We start from the raw sequence: 14,656 nt of genomic DNA on the forward strand, positions 1-14,656 counted from the left end.
CTCTACAGCCGAGCATAATTTCCCAAGTGTTGCCGGTGCAGGATTTTGTGCACGAACTGACCTCTCGATGATGTCTCATAAATGTTCGATGGGATTCATGTTAGGCTGTGTGGGTAGTGAAATTAATAGCTCGAAATATCCAGAATGTTCTTCAAACGAACAGTCAACAATTGTCGCCCAGCGACATGTCGCACTGTCATCCATCAAAATTCCGTCTTTGTTTGGGAACATGAAGTCCATGAATGGCTGCACATGGTCTCCAAGCAGCCGAACATAACCATTTGAAATCAATGATCGGTTCAGTTAGATCAGAGGATCCATTTCATTCCATGTGAACACAGCCCACACCATTATGGACCCATCACTAGCTTGCACAGTACCTTGTTGACAACCTGGGTCCACGGCTTCGTGAGTTCTATGTCACACTCTAACCCTACCATCAGCTCCTACCAACTGAAATCGGGACTCATCTGATCAGATAACGGTTTTCCAGTCGTCTAGGATCCAGCTGATATGGTCACGAGCCCAGGAGAGGCGCTGCAAGTGATGTTCTGTTGGCAAAGGCTCTCACATCAGTCGTCTGGTACCACAGCTCATTAACGCCCAATTTCGCCTCACTGTCTTAATGGATACGTTCGTCGGACGTCTCACGTTGATTTCTTCGGTTATGTCATGCAGTATCTGTTAACACTGACAACCCTACACAAACGGCGCTGCTATCGGTCGTTAAGTGAAGACCGTCGGTCACTACGTAGTTGTGGTGGGAGGTAATACGGGAAATTTGATATTCTCGGCACACTCTTGACGCTATGGATTTTGGAATATAGAATTTCCTAACCATTTTCGATGTGGAGTGTCTCATGCGTCTATCTCCAACGTCCATTCCGCACCCATTGTCGTGCGGCCATAATCATGCCAGAGATGTTTTCATGTGAATCACTTGAGTAAAAATGACAGCTCCATCAATCCAGTGCCCTTTTAGACCTTGTGCACGCAATACTATCGCCGTCTGTATGTATGTATATCCCATGACTTATCACCTCAGTGTATAATTGTGAGCGACGAATTCATCTTCCCATACGCAGATCTATAACCAGGCTGACACGGTACTGCTCGGCGACTGTGAGAAAATTTGGTGCCTTTCTCTACAACTCTTGCTATCGAATCAACTGAATCTTCCCCGTCACTGTGTTTGTGCACAAAGGGCTCGACTAATGAGTGGTACATGGTTGGGCAGCTGATACCAACCTCTGTAAGCCAGGAAGTGGACATTTCTGCACGGTTTCCCTTTATTTATGTACATAAAGCGAAGTTCTTGCTGGTCACTGTGTTAGTGGTTGGATGTCCTCTCCTCCGTGATAGTTTTTCAAAAAGACGGGAGCTAGGTTTGGACGAGGTGAATTTTGAGCGCTTTTCGCTGGGAAGCTGTCTGGGGCATACATAATCCAGAGGTCGTCAAGGGCAGGGCTTTTCTGCCGCCATTTTGTCTTTCTTTATGCTGTGCTGACTGGTGCGTTCTTGTGAACGTTTGCTTTATTTTGAGCAACTGTTGCATTTTATCTTAGCGTTAATCACTCTCTGAGCAGCTCATAGTTTGCGGCGTTTACTACGCAACTTGTGTTGCCTGATTAATTATACTGTTTCGCGGGTCTTGAGCTTGTTTACTATGCATTTGCAAGCTACACAGATTAGAAAAGCTTGTAGCATTTCCCAAGCAGTCTTTCAGGTATACTGGATACCTCCTCACAGTGTTAATGGGACATTCAAATTAAAGAGATCTTTGTGTTTCAATATTTTAGCTGACTTGGGCTCGATGAGTCTGACCAACTTATCGTTCAACATTACGAGATTTTATGTTCATTTTGTAGTTACCTTACTTATTCTCTCTCATTCTGATATGATATACGTCGAGATATTATTGTAAATAAATGAATTACTAAATTCACAATTGATCTGAATTACAGAATCAGTCCATTGTCATACAACTTATTCTGGTTAGGCAACCCTGTAAAAACAAAAGTAAGCCCTGATTCCTAATTAGTTTTCCACACTGTAGCGGTGTTCCATTGCCAAACAGGTGCCGACTCTTTTGTTCAAATATTAAATGTGAGTGTATTTTGATCTGTGGTAATGATTTGTAATTTACGAGCATTGAACTGAGCGCGTCTTCGATGAGCTAAAGGCAGCTTAAAGAGAGATGAAAGTAAAGATAGGCAATGCCCGCCCGGTTAGCTGTGCGGTCCAACGCACGGCTTTCCGGAGTGGGAAGGAGCGCCTGGTCCACAGCATGAATGCGCCCGGCGGATTTGTGTCGAGGTCCGGTGAGCTGGCCAATCTGTGGAAGGTTTTTAGGCGGTTGTCCATCTGCCTCGGCGAATGCGGGCTGGTTCCCCTTATTCTGCCTCAGCTACACTATGTCGGCGATTGCTGTGCAAAGGAGTTCTCCACGTACGCGTACACCACCGTTACTCTACCACGTAAACATAAGGATTACACTCATCTGGTGTGAGACGTTCCCTGGGGAAGAGGGGTGGGGGTCTACTGGCGGCCGGACCGCACAATAACCCTGAAAGAGTGGTTCGGTGTGGGGCGGCGGAGGGGTGAAGTGGACTGCGGCAGTCATCTGGACCACTGCAGCGGGAACAGAGCCTCTCCATCGTTTCTAGGCCCCCTGTTAAAATACAATACAATAAAATACAAAGATAGACAACGCAAGTATTGTTCATTTCGCCTCAGATAGAGGAAGCAAAACGGATATTATTCACTGAGTTCAGCTGGATGTGGAATTCCTAAAGAAACTTGTGGACTCTCTTCTTCACCGAAGCGAGGCCATTCTACTTTAGAGGTGGCATTACTGGGTATTAGTGCACTGTATGTCTGTATCGATAACCGAGGAATACCGGCACGGTAGCTCAGGGTGTTCGGTCAGAGGATTAGCAGCCCTCTGTAATAAACAAAACTAAGTGAACAGATCAACAAAGAACCTGAACAGGTGTCATAGGACGTCCGCCCAGAATAAATACAACGCAAAATGTAGAATAAAATGAGATTTAAAAAAAATGGTCAGTGACGCCGAATGCTGTGCAAAGGGGCCTGGGTTTGATTCCAGGCTGGGCCGGAGATTTTCTCCGCTCAGCGACTGGGTGTTGTGTTCTCTTCATTATCATTTCATCCTCATCGACACGCAAGTTACCGAAGTGGCGTCATCCTAAAAGACTTGCACCAGGCGACCGGTCTACAGACGGAGGCCCTAGCCACATGACATTTCACTTCAATGTACTGTATCCTGGGAGTGACTCATTTTTTGTTCAGTGTACTTACGTATCTTGATTTCTCTAGAAATCGCCGTGTACTTTCTGTGAGTTTTATACAGGTGTTTTCATTCAGATGCAAGTAATTTTGGAAGCTATCTTTGACATTTACTCATAGTTCACGTAATGTGTTTAAGCAGCTATGGAACTTTCGTTACAAATTCCAACTGCTTGGCTAAAATCCGTGTTTCCTGTTCTTTCGTTGACACATTGTCACAATGGCAGCGAAACGAGCAATCCTACACTGAGCAGAGATGGGAACTGTGATTGGGTTGTTAGGAGCCACAATGTAGCATTCCGTGAAGCTACTGCTAGTTGGTAGTACGGTGACATGCCGGTCAGAATAACATGTACGTTAATGGATTGTAAGACACGCTACCCATACTCAGCAGGAAACTGAACCACTTAGGAGTAATAGTTGTAGATGGCAGGACGGTGTCACCACACCAGGGAAAGACTCTTGTTGTGAGGTATGTTTCTGGGTGCAGGGTTCTAGTGTAACAACTGCGCACCGGAGCCATGTAAACAGTAGGGGATTGAGCAGAGGCATTTGGAGTCCACCATCAGAACTACGATGGATGGTCCACACTGGATGATTGGCAGACTGGGCTCAACCAGCTAGCTGCAGCCATGGGTTCGAGACCGGGTCGGACCAGCTGCCGCCAGCAGTGAGTCTCCTCTCAGTACTTGGTTCCACAGTGCTGCTGACTGGTCGTCGGCGCTTGTCATCGCCAGATTCCACCAGAGGGCAACGGGTTGTGTCCATTGGGTGGAAGTCTCCACTCGCCTCCACAGTGGATGCGTGGAGACGTGACGCTGAGAGCAGCCATTCTGCAGAGGAATTCTATCGCAGCAAAAGTAGGGGGACGCCGCTGGTGTTGACGCTGTGGCCTACAGTCAGGGTAATACTGACTCGTCCCAACGTCAGCATTACGGGGCACTTGCACGAGCATCCCCTCAATTAGATGAAAACAGAGACAGACGGGATGCTCTATTCTATACTGTGATATATGTATGTAGACTGAAGCGCCAAATGAAAATTTGTACCAAGGCCATAATTCAAGCGTGGGTCTCCTAATGATTAGGCAGATGTGCTAACCGGTATGCCACCCTGGCACAGTGAATTTGCACAACTGCGTGGACTATTCTAGCACACTACCTCCTCAATCCCCATTCACACTGCAGCCCACTTTGGTATTCCCCACGCAATGCTGTTTGAGTTAAGGGGGAATTGAAAAGTGGGCTGAGGCGTGAAAGGGAATCTGGATTGAGGAGGGAAGCACGGTAGAGTAGTCCTTGTAGTTGTGAAAATCTACTGTGCCAGGTAGCGCATATGCCCAGTAGGCAGGAGACATGGGTTCGAAACCTGGCCGGCACACTGAGCGGGGTATCGCAGTAGTTAGCACACTGGATTCGCATTCGGGAGGACGACAGTTCAATCCCGCATCTGGCCATCCTGATTTAGGTTTTCCGTAATTTACCTAAATCGCTTTAGACAAATGCCGGGATGGTTCCTTTGAAAGGGCATGGCCGCCTTCCTGCCCCATCCTTCCTTCGGATTAGTCCGATGAGACCGATGACCTCACAGTCTGATCTCCTCCCCAAATCACCCCCCCCCCCTCCCTTTCCATTCATCACTTCAGTCTTCATATATGCATCATCGTAGACTGTTATCATCCCGTACGGCTCTGCAGAGGCGACGTGACGTCTATTCGTTAAACGCTTGAGGTCGTCCTAGAAGGCGGCGAACTGGTATGGAAACCTCGTTCCTGCGATAGTTGGAGACCCACAGTTGCCGCTATTGACCTCGGAAACCCAAATTCTTGCGTTGTTTTCAATATGCTATGAGTCGTGTCTTACACCGATTATCACCCCACGTTCGAAGTCGGTTAACTCACGACGTGCTGTCATAACAGTGCGGTCACAGATCATGTCTACACTCGTCCCATAACGCACATCACGCCGCAACATTCAGGCGTCGCACGGGGGTATTTATTTTATTAAATGCTGCACTACCCTTCCAGTGGTAGACATACATGCACTAATTTTCAACACAGCTACCAAGTCTTCATAAACAACTGTTGCAACTTTCAACAAATCGTTCAAATCCTCGACGATAGACGTCCGCTCCTTTGTCATGAAGTCATTTGAGAACCGCTGCGTGAGCGTCCTAATCGTCGGAAAACCTACGATCGCCGCGATTCAGTTTCTTGACACCTTGGACTATGTCGTCTGTGGTCGATGTTAACGGTCTTCCTTCCTGATCAGCACCACCATGGCTATGTGGCTGTGGTCAGTTGTGCACCATTTCACTTCGGCTATACGTGGCATTGAATTTGTTCTATTTAGCGCCAGAAATTCGCTGTGAATCTGTGTGCAGTTAGGAGTAGTGCCCACAAGAACCATACTGATCCACGTACTTCAACTTTGGAGTATGTCTCCAGTTGTCACACCGTATCATATCACTCCCATTCTGTGATGCACTGTGATTTGTAGCGCAGTAGAATTGTCTGTAGGGAATCCAGACAAGTACCCCCGTCTAACAACAAACAATTCTTGTTGCACAATGGTGTTAGTGTGGGATGTCATGTGTAATTTACTTTTCCAAGTCCCCTCGTATGAGACACATCTTCACCCTGTCGGTAAGTAGGATGCACCACCTCATGTAATTGTCGACGTGTTTCTCTAGTGACATGGGCGTGAATCAGTGTGTACCGCAACTTGTCAATGCTGGAGACTGTTCTCCTTGCTTAGAGCACCTAATGGCAGTATTACCACACCTATGCTAATCTCTATCCTGTGAGGTGTCGTGAGGAAAAGCATACATTTGAGGCGGTGGCTTCTACGCCTCATAGTGATGAGGTAGTTCTGGATGGTACACATGTTGACTTGTTGTGGGGCTGGCGAATAACATACGGCTCTATTACCTGTCTGTTACAGTCCCACGTTGTATATGTGTACTCCAGCCATCAGCACGTTATGCCCATGGGACTTAAATGGCTGCGGCTTTACTCAAAGAGGAGTACTCAGTGGGCTTTGAAATGGTGGCCTGTGAAAGCCAATATCTGCCTGATGTCTGAGATGAAGTGTTCGTTGGCACGAGTGCCCACGATCTGGCTATGATTAAATACGCTGGTATTGGGCATTTTGCCCATCTTGCTCTTGGTAGTCATGCCGGCATTTAGTTCTAGGCCTGACTAGATCCTGATCACGTGACTCGTCAAAATATTATATGTCCAGCACTGCTGTTTTGAGTGGAGTCTTGTTAGTAAGTAAGTTGTTGGTAATATCTCGGTACGTTCTTCTGGTCTGACTACATAAAAACAAAAATGAGGTATGTAGTTTTGAAAACTACGAGAATAACAGTGCTGTTGTTTCCAGATAGCATTTCTTAGGTAAGGGATATGGAAGCAAATGGGATTGGAGACGAAGTCGTGTGGCCTGAGTATTGTAATGGGTCAAGAGACGGGATTTAGCTGGGTGGAGGTGGATAGGTTTACACTTATCCAGTGTTGGAATATTAATTTGGGAAATGGAGAGATTGGGTACGATACAGATGAAAGCAATTAGTTCATGTTCTTGGAGGAGAAGGTGGTAGAAGTGACCCTAAAAAATGACATGTAGTGCGTGGAGATATAAAGAATGTGAGGCACGTTGCCAGAGTCATGACAGCAAGGCAGTGTTGTCAAGGACTGACGATACAATTGGGTAAGCATTCTGATTTTACAGGAGACGATGGAGTTCTAGATCATTCGAGAGACGAATGACCTGCGAAGGTATTCCAGGTATTTGAGGACGCATGGCAACTTGGAGTGTAAATGGATTCAGAATGCGGAGTGCGTTGCAAGTAAGGAATTGGAGGGATTCCTGAAACATAGGAGGGTTGAACACTCCTGCGACATTCCCTGGGTGAGAAGGGCATGGGTGAGGGAGGGTCTTGTAAGTAGGCATGACAATCGAGAGATTTAGTGCCCATGGCTGGCCGGTTAGTAGTTTTAGTCTACTGTGAGCTTTCTTTTTTCTTTTCGTTAGTCGGCGTGGGAGGTCGTATTTGATCGAGTTTGTAGTCCAGTGTGTTTTGGTGATTCAGTTAGCTGAGTTGGGTGGTTGTGGATTCTATGGAGAAAATTTCGAGGACGTTAAGCTCTGGTAATTTATGCTATAGTTATTGCTTTGGTTTTTGAAGGCTTGACGAACAGGAACCACTAGTTAGACCAGGAAGTGAAATTATTGAGGTAGAACTGGAGGTGGAAACTGGTCGAATGGAAGGCAGGTAGGACAGCAAGCAAAGTGATCTCGTTGGCATACTGGAGTAGGTACACGAGAGAGGATGATTTAGGAATATCGGTTGTGTGTAGGATATGAAGGGGCGATGGCAGGATGAATTGTGGTGGACCCCCGCAGTTGGACGGGATTTGCCGGATATTTAGTTTGAAAAGATGCTGTTAGACCTTGGGTAGAAGTACATACTAACAAAATTTTAACGGGAGACCACTGTGGTGTACACAGTCGTAGGATCCGTAGGCTTTTTCCATGTCTGGAGATAGAAAGCGAGAGGGTCGGCATTTGTTCTGTTGTAGGTATGGGGCCTGCGGCAGCTGCAGAAGTTGATCATCAGTTGGGGCCAAAACTACACTTGATGACGGAGAGACCATGTTATTGTTCGTGTGCTCGTGGACGAGTTTGGAAGTGACGGGTTGATGCATCTTGCGGAGGGCTCATGGGCTGAAAGAAAGAAGGTTGTCTAGGAGCCTGGTTTCGCTAAGAGGAGCCTTTTTAGGCCTTCGGTAGTTTGAGCTGGAAAGCAATGTAAAGAATGATTTTACACAGAAATGTACGTGTTTCGAGGAAGACGAAAGAACTTTCTTCTGGGTTGCGGTATGTGACGTCATGATGACCAGGACCTTTCTTGTGCACCTTTGCAACTGATGCTTTTATGTGTTGTGACTGACGTACTTAATTCTGTGCGTTGTGTGGAAACAAGGAGAAACGGTAACAGCAGACACGATTTAATTTTTCTTTGTTGAACCTTATCATTGTGTTCTTGAACAATCATCATGAAAGAAGGCAAACGTTGATGGGGTGATCCTGCATAAACAAACTTCTCCTCCAACTCAGCACGTGCTCGTAGCTTCCCCACCCCTTTCACACGTCGGTAATTGGCTGTTAACGGAACGCCGCGAGTGCAACACCGCATTGTACGTACTCATATATTAGCGGACCGCTTCGCGCCTGCCAGCTCATCAGCGCCAGTCACAGGCGCCGTAGCCATGCCTTCGCTCGCTCCTACAGTGAAGCTCAACGACGGCAGGAGCATGCCGGCTTTCGGGCTCGGCACCTGGCAGGTAAACATTTAAAAAGGAGCGCTCTCTGAATGAGAACTCACTAAGTATTTTATATTCTGGGTATCTGCAGTTGCTGAAAGTCATGGTGTTAAGAAGAATTCCACTGACAGCTGGTAAAATTGTTGTTTTATTGTTTATAACCGGTTTCGTAGCCTAAAGCTGCATCATCTACTGCCGCGCGGGATTAGCCGAGCGGTCTAGGGCGCTGCACTCGTGGACTGTGCGGCTGGTCCCGGCGGAGGTTCGAGACCTCGCTCGGGCATGGATGTGTGTGTTTGTCCTTAGAATAATTTAGGTTAAGTAGTGTGTAAGCTTAGGGACTGATGACCTTAGCAGTTAAGTCCCACACACATTTGAACATTTTTGCAGCATCTGCTGTAATTGAATTGGTAAAGAGTAATATACAGTGTATAAAATTCGTGGTTTTTAAAATTAATAAACGCCGTCTCTAAAATACACACACAGTGTTAAAAGGTCATGTACCCCGCTCCCATTCAAAATATGTTATTCAGTAAATACTGTCTACATCACATTGGCGAACGAAGGGAGACAAAGGCGTGGGGCTATCCTGATTTAGGTTTTCCATGATTTCCCTAAATCGCTTCAGGCAAATGTCGGGATGGTCCTTTTGAAAGGGCACGGCCGACTCTTTTCCCCATCCCTCCCTCACCAGATGAGACCGATGACCTCGCTGTTTGGTCCCCTTCCCCGTATCAAGCAACCAAGCAACAATTAATTCCGTAAAAATCGATGGTGGCTGGATCACGTTGTTATAGACCCTTGTTTCAAATTTGCCTGCATCTAAAAGGATGAAAAAAAGGTTAAAATGAGAGGGCACCAAAAATTTTTTTGGGAATAAAAAATAGTTTCTACTAACGTGATTACTTGGTGCACAATGCAAGTTATTGTGTGGAACGGTAGAAGGTGGCACTTTCTTACTGGTGTGACGGCAGGGCGACCCGCTGTTGGGGAGAATAGAAGCAACCCGCACGAGAGACTAAGATGGAATAACAAGCTGGCGGAACGGAAACTATCATGTGGACGGTGTTATGTCACATACTCATGGCTAGGAACGCTTGGTCGCTCCCTTTACAAATCAGAATAATAGTGAACTTTATAACGTACTCGTTACTTAACCGTATAAACAATCCACGTTAGCCAGAATGCCATTGTAAGGCAACGGTTCGCGACAAGCGGAAGATCCGCATGCATGTTCGAAGGGATATTGTATCGTACTTTCGGACTACATAGGCACTGCAATATCGTATTGATTGACAGAGTTGTTGACATCCTCCTGAGGGATATCGTACCAAATTCTGTCCAATTGGCGCGTTAGTTCGTCGAAATCCCGACTTTCTCAGTTGTGGAGAGATCCGGCGACCTTGCTGCAAAGGTAGGGTATGGTAAGCACGAACAAAAGCAGCAGAAACTGTTCCAATGTATAAGCGGGTGTTATTTTGCTGAAATGAAATGGCACGCACCACCATCGAGCTTGTTGGACCATTTGGCGGGCGACAGTCACGTTGGTCTCCCACCGCCTTCTGAGTCTTCTCCTGACACGTCCTCGCTGGTCATCACGGGTAAGTTAGAAGCCGACCTCATCACTGAAGACAATTCTACTCCAGTCAGCGAGATTCCAGACTGAAAACGTGATGGTGGGATACAAACTTGACTGTCACCCGCCAAACGGCCCAACCAGGACTAATGTTCTGCTGTAACCATTTCATTTCATAGCAGGACCCCTTTGGTGTCGTCCGTGGCACCTTGAAGCACAGCAGTATGCCAGCGATATTCGACGTCCCATTTTGTTGTCCGTCATGGTAAGCTATCCTGAGCTTACATTTCAACAAGATAATGCCCGCCCACCCATGACGGAGAGTTTCTACTGCTTGTCAAACCCCACCTTTGCCGGATCTCTCCCTAACTGAGAACGTTCGGAGCATTATGGGTCGGGCCCTGCAACCAGTATGGGATTTTGACGATCTAACGCTTCAATTGGACAAAATTTGGCACGATATCCCTCAGGAGGACATCCAACAACTCTATTAATCAACACTAAAAAGAATAACTGTTTTCATAAGGGCCAGAGGTGGACCAACGAGTTGTTGAGTTGCGCAATCTGTGAAGCTCTTCCTCTTGAATACATCATCCATTTTTTTCTGAAATTGTAATCGTTTACTTGTCTGCACGTGTACTTCATATCCAGTGATTTCCATCCCGTTTGGCCAATTACTTCGCTTGACGTATTTTTAGATATTAAAAGCGTACTTTCACATTATAAGCGGTTGTGTAAAATTTTAATAAGTTGGCAGAAAATGCCCGAGCATTCAAACCTTGTATGAATCCGACATATCACTTAGTAAAATCAGTTCAGCATGGAATATTGTTACATAAGAGACAGAGGAAGAAGCCATAGAAGATGACATTATTCCTCTTAGTGAGTGGGGGCATTGTACAACACAGTTCACATGTAGCAGATACAGTGCAGCGCCAAAGAAACTGATGTAGGCATGCGTATTCAAATACAGAGATATGCAAACAGGCAGAATACGGCGGTGCGGTCGGCAACGCCTATGTAAGACAAGTGTCTGGCGCAGTTGTTAGATCGGTTACTGCTGCTACAGTGGCGAGTTATCAAGATTTCAGTGAGTTTGAACGTGGTGTTATAGTCGACGTACGAGCGATGGGACACAGCATCTCCAAGGTAGTGATGAAGTGGGGACTTTCCCCTACGACCATTTCACGAGTGTACTGTGAAACCGGTAACCTCCGACATTGCTACGACCAGAAAAAGCTCCTGCAAGAACGAGATCAACGACGACTGAAGAGAATAATTCAAAGTGATATAAATGTAACCCTTCCTTATGGTGTGACATGCTGTTGCCTCCTTGAGCCCCCCGGTTCTAGATGTACTCGTGTCCGTTTCTAAGCTACGCTACAGATCAGTTTCCAAACAAAAACTTTATTTATGAAAATATACACTACAATCACCAACAAATTTCACATATTCACATACACCTTTGCCTTTAACCCATATAAATACAGATTCGTTTATAGATATTTTCCTCCTATTACGAGTATATAATGAGAGAGAAAAAGGAGAAACATATGCTGATTTTCCAAAATCCTTATTAGCCAATTCAGAAATATGATACGTGCGAAAAGCAATAATGTCTCTGTCAACAAAACTTTCAAGTCCAGCAACACTTGGTACTCCTGTACCACCACGAACAATGGCTACGGTAAACCATCCGTTACCATGGCCAAATGAATCGTTTATATCTAAACTAAAATTGAGTCTACAACTGACGAAAACAGCAGGACCATCCAGAAGAGCTTGTGCAGCGACAGACTTAACTGGAATACGATTCTTCTTGTCTCCAGCTGTTGTAGCAAATTCGATGTTCTCGATGGTCTTGTAGACTGTTTGTTTAGAACGACGGCGATATCTTCTGTACGGCATCTTGGCAGCGTTCAATGCAGTGCTGAGCCATCCACAAGTGTCAGCGTGCGAACCTTTCAAGGAAACTTCATCGATATGTGTTTTCGGAGCAGAAGGCCCTCTCGTGTTCTATTGAGGACTCCACGACACAAAACTTTACGCCTCTCCTGGGCCCGTCAACACCTACATTGGACTGTAGATAACTGGAAGCATGTTGCCTTGTCGAACGAGTCTCGTTTCACATTGCATCGAGCGGGTGGAAATGTATGGGTGTGGAGACAGCCTCATGAACCCAAGGACCTTGCATGCCATCAAGGAACTGTTGAAACTGGTGGAGGATCTGTAATGGTGTGGAGCGTGTGCAGTTGGAGTGATATGGGACCCCGTCTAGATACGACTGTGACAGGTGACACATATATAAGCATCCCGTTTGATCACCTGCATCCATTCATGCCCAGTGTACATTCCGACAGACTTGAGCGACACCCCATACGTCCAGAATTGCTACAGAGTGGCCCTAGGAACACTCTTCTGAGTTAAAACACTTCCACTGGCCACCAAACTCCCCAGGTATGAACATTATTTAGCGTATCCAGATGCCTTGCAACGTGCTGTTTAGAAGAGATCTGCACCCTTCGTACTCATACGTATTTTTGGACAGCCTTGCAGGATTCATTGTCTGTTCTCTCCAGCAATACTTCAGACATTAGTCGAGTCCATACCACATCGTGTTGCGGCACTTCTGCATGCTGGCTGGGCCACTACACGATGATACGCAGGCGTACCAGTTCTTTGGCTCTTCGGTGTATTTTTAATAGTTAATTTCTAAAAAGTATGTGAAAATATTGTTGCTACCTAGTGGAGTGGTAAGTGAGGCTGATGCCATGCGGGTTCGATTCCCAGTACTGCCTGGGATTTTTCCTTCGTGAGTGGACTAGTACGAGTTGCCCTCAGCCTCATGATGCAAACTGTGGAGCTACTCGACCGATCTGTAGGGCTTCCAGTGTCAAGAAACCCAATAACGACTGGGAGAGACGTGTGCCGGCCGACCACTTGCCCCTCTATAGCGCTCACAGTAACGCTATTGATGAAGGATGCCATGGAGGTGGGCGAGCCCGATTGACCCATCAAGGGTCAGAGCGTTGAAAGTGGAATTTTTGCAAATATTTCAGAAGAGAAAGGAAACCAAGTCACGGAAGAAGCAGTGCAGAGGACAATAAATATTGATGGCACAACCCCATCTGAACTAAGGACTGTCATCATGACTCTAATAAGTGAAAGTTCATATGGGGCGGGTAACACCTCCAACGTGTTCATATGGGGTGTGTAACGTCTCCAACAAGACACTAACAGTTGTGGCCCAATATATACTTAACCACTTACGTAATGCATCATTAATTCAGGTTGGTTTCCCAGACAGATTAAAATTTATCACCGTTGGGCCCCTCTATAAAAGGGTGACTCCACGGATGACAGTAACTACTAGCCATTGTCACTCGTTACATCATTTTCTAAAGTTTTCCAGAGTTGTCATTCACCTGTGTAGTGGCGGGATACTTATCCAGGCACAATTTTGCATTTCAAAAGGCACTCTACGGAGAAATGAAACCGCCCATTTGTCGCTCTCTGATACAGTCGACACTTGGCAGCTTGACAGAAGGAAGAAAATATAGACATGTGTTTTGGGTTAGGTGCCAACACGCCATAGCTTCTGAGAGAAAAAAAGGTTGGAGTTTCGACGCGAGTTCATCAAGCAACTCAAGCGGCCTACAGCCAAGTGCGTTGGTGGTGCAGAGGCTAAGACAACAGTCCGAAATTTTGCGCCCTGTGATCGAATCCCATCTTAAATCTTTTTTGTTTCGTTGTCTCGAAAGTGTGTGACATCAATATTGGTTATGACATCGTGAAGTACAATGGAACTGATAGCTAAAGAAATAAGAATTTTATTAAAAATAGATTTTATCGTCACAGTTGACACTGATTAACTCTTCTAGAAAACCGCCACAAACAGTTTTCGTTTGTCTGCAAAAAGTTAGTGACAAATTTGGTCCTTGAGTAATCCAGTTAATGGAAAGACATCAGGAGGCGCGCGCAACAGCCGCACAATCTGGAAAGCTGACAAAAGGAACCTATCACCAGTTTCTGGACAAAGTTCGACGACCTTACGTTGCTCGAGGATGCGCAAGACGATCCCTTCTTATACGATGGGCTGTTTGTCGATGGACTCGGAACACCGACATGTTCTAGTCTTGAACATGGCTGACGTTCAACATATGTATTTAAGATCGCGAGGTTGTTTTCCTGAAGATATTTTTATGCTTTGAATGTTTTTATGAATGCGCTCATTCTCTTCAAGCACAAAATACAAAGCAAATGTCGAAATACTAAAATCCTTATGTTTTAGTTTTTCAACTACTATTAATTACATAGGGTGTCCCAGGTGGAATGGTCAGCATTCAGTGTAACGATCATTCGAAGCAAAAACGTCTCCACACAGCTTAAAAGATATGAGCGCTTCCTCATCTTCGATACTGTGAAACAAACCTCTTCTACTTTGC

General features: G+C 45.8%; 1 protein-coding gene across 3 annotated transcripts in view; it reads left to right on the top strand.

Moving 5' to 3' along the window:
* Positions 1 to 8,525: 8,525 nt before the first annotated feature.
* Positions 8,526 to 14,656, top strand: part of LOC126283956 (aldo-keto reductase family 1 member B1-like) — a 71,396-nt gene continuing 65,265 nt past the window's right edge. Inside the window, exon 1 of one of the 3 annotated variants that reach the window (XM_049982395.1) lies at positions 8,526 to 8,656. In XM_049982395.1, coding sequence (XP_049838352.1) covers positions 8,582 to 8,656 — 75 coding nt within the window. In that variant the 5' untranslated portion in view covers positions 8,526 to 8,581. The remainder of the gene's footprint in view (positions 8,657 to 14,656) is intronic. The other 2 variants (XM_049982394.1, XM_049982396.1) reach the window with 2 other exon arrangements.

Source organism: Schistocerca gregaria, chromosome 8 (assembly GCF_023897955.1).
Source record: "Schistocerca gregaria isolate iqSchGreg1 chromosome 8, iqSchGreg1.2, whole genome shotgun sequence".
NCBI lineage: Eukaryota > Metazoa > Arthropoda > Insecta > Orthoptera > Acrididae > Schistocerca > Schistocerca gregaria.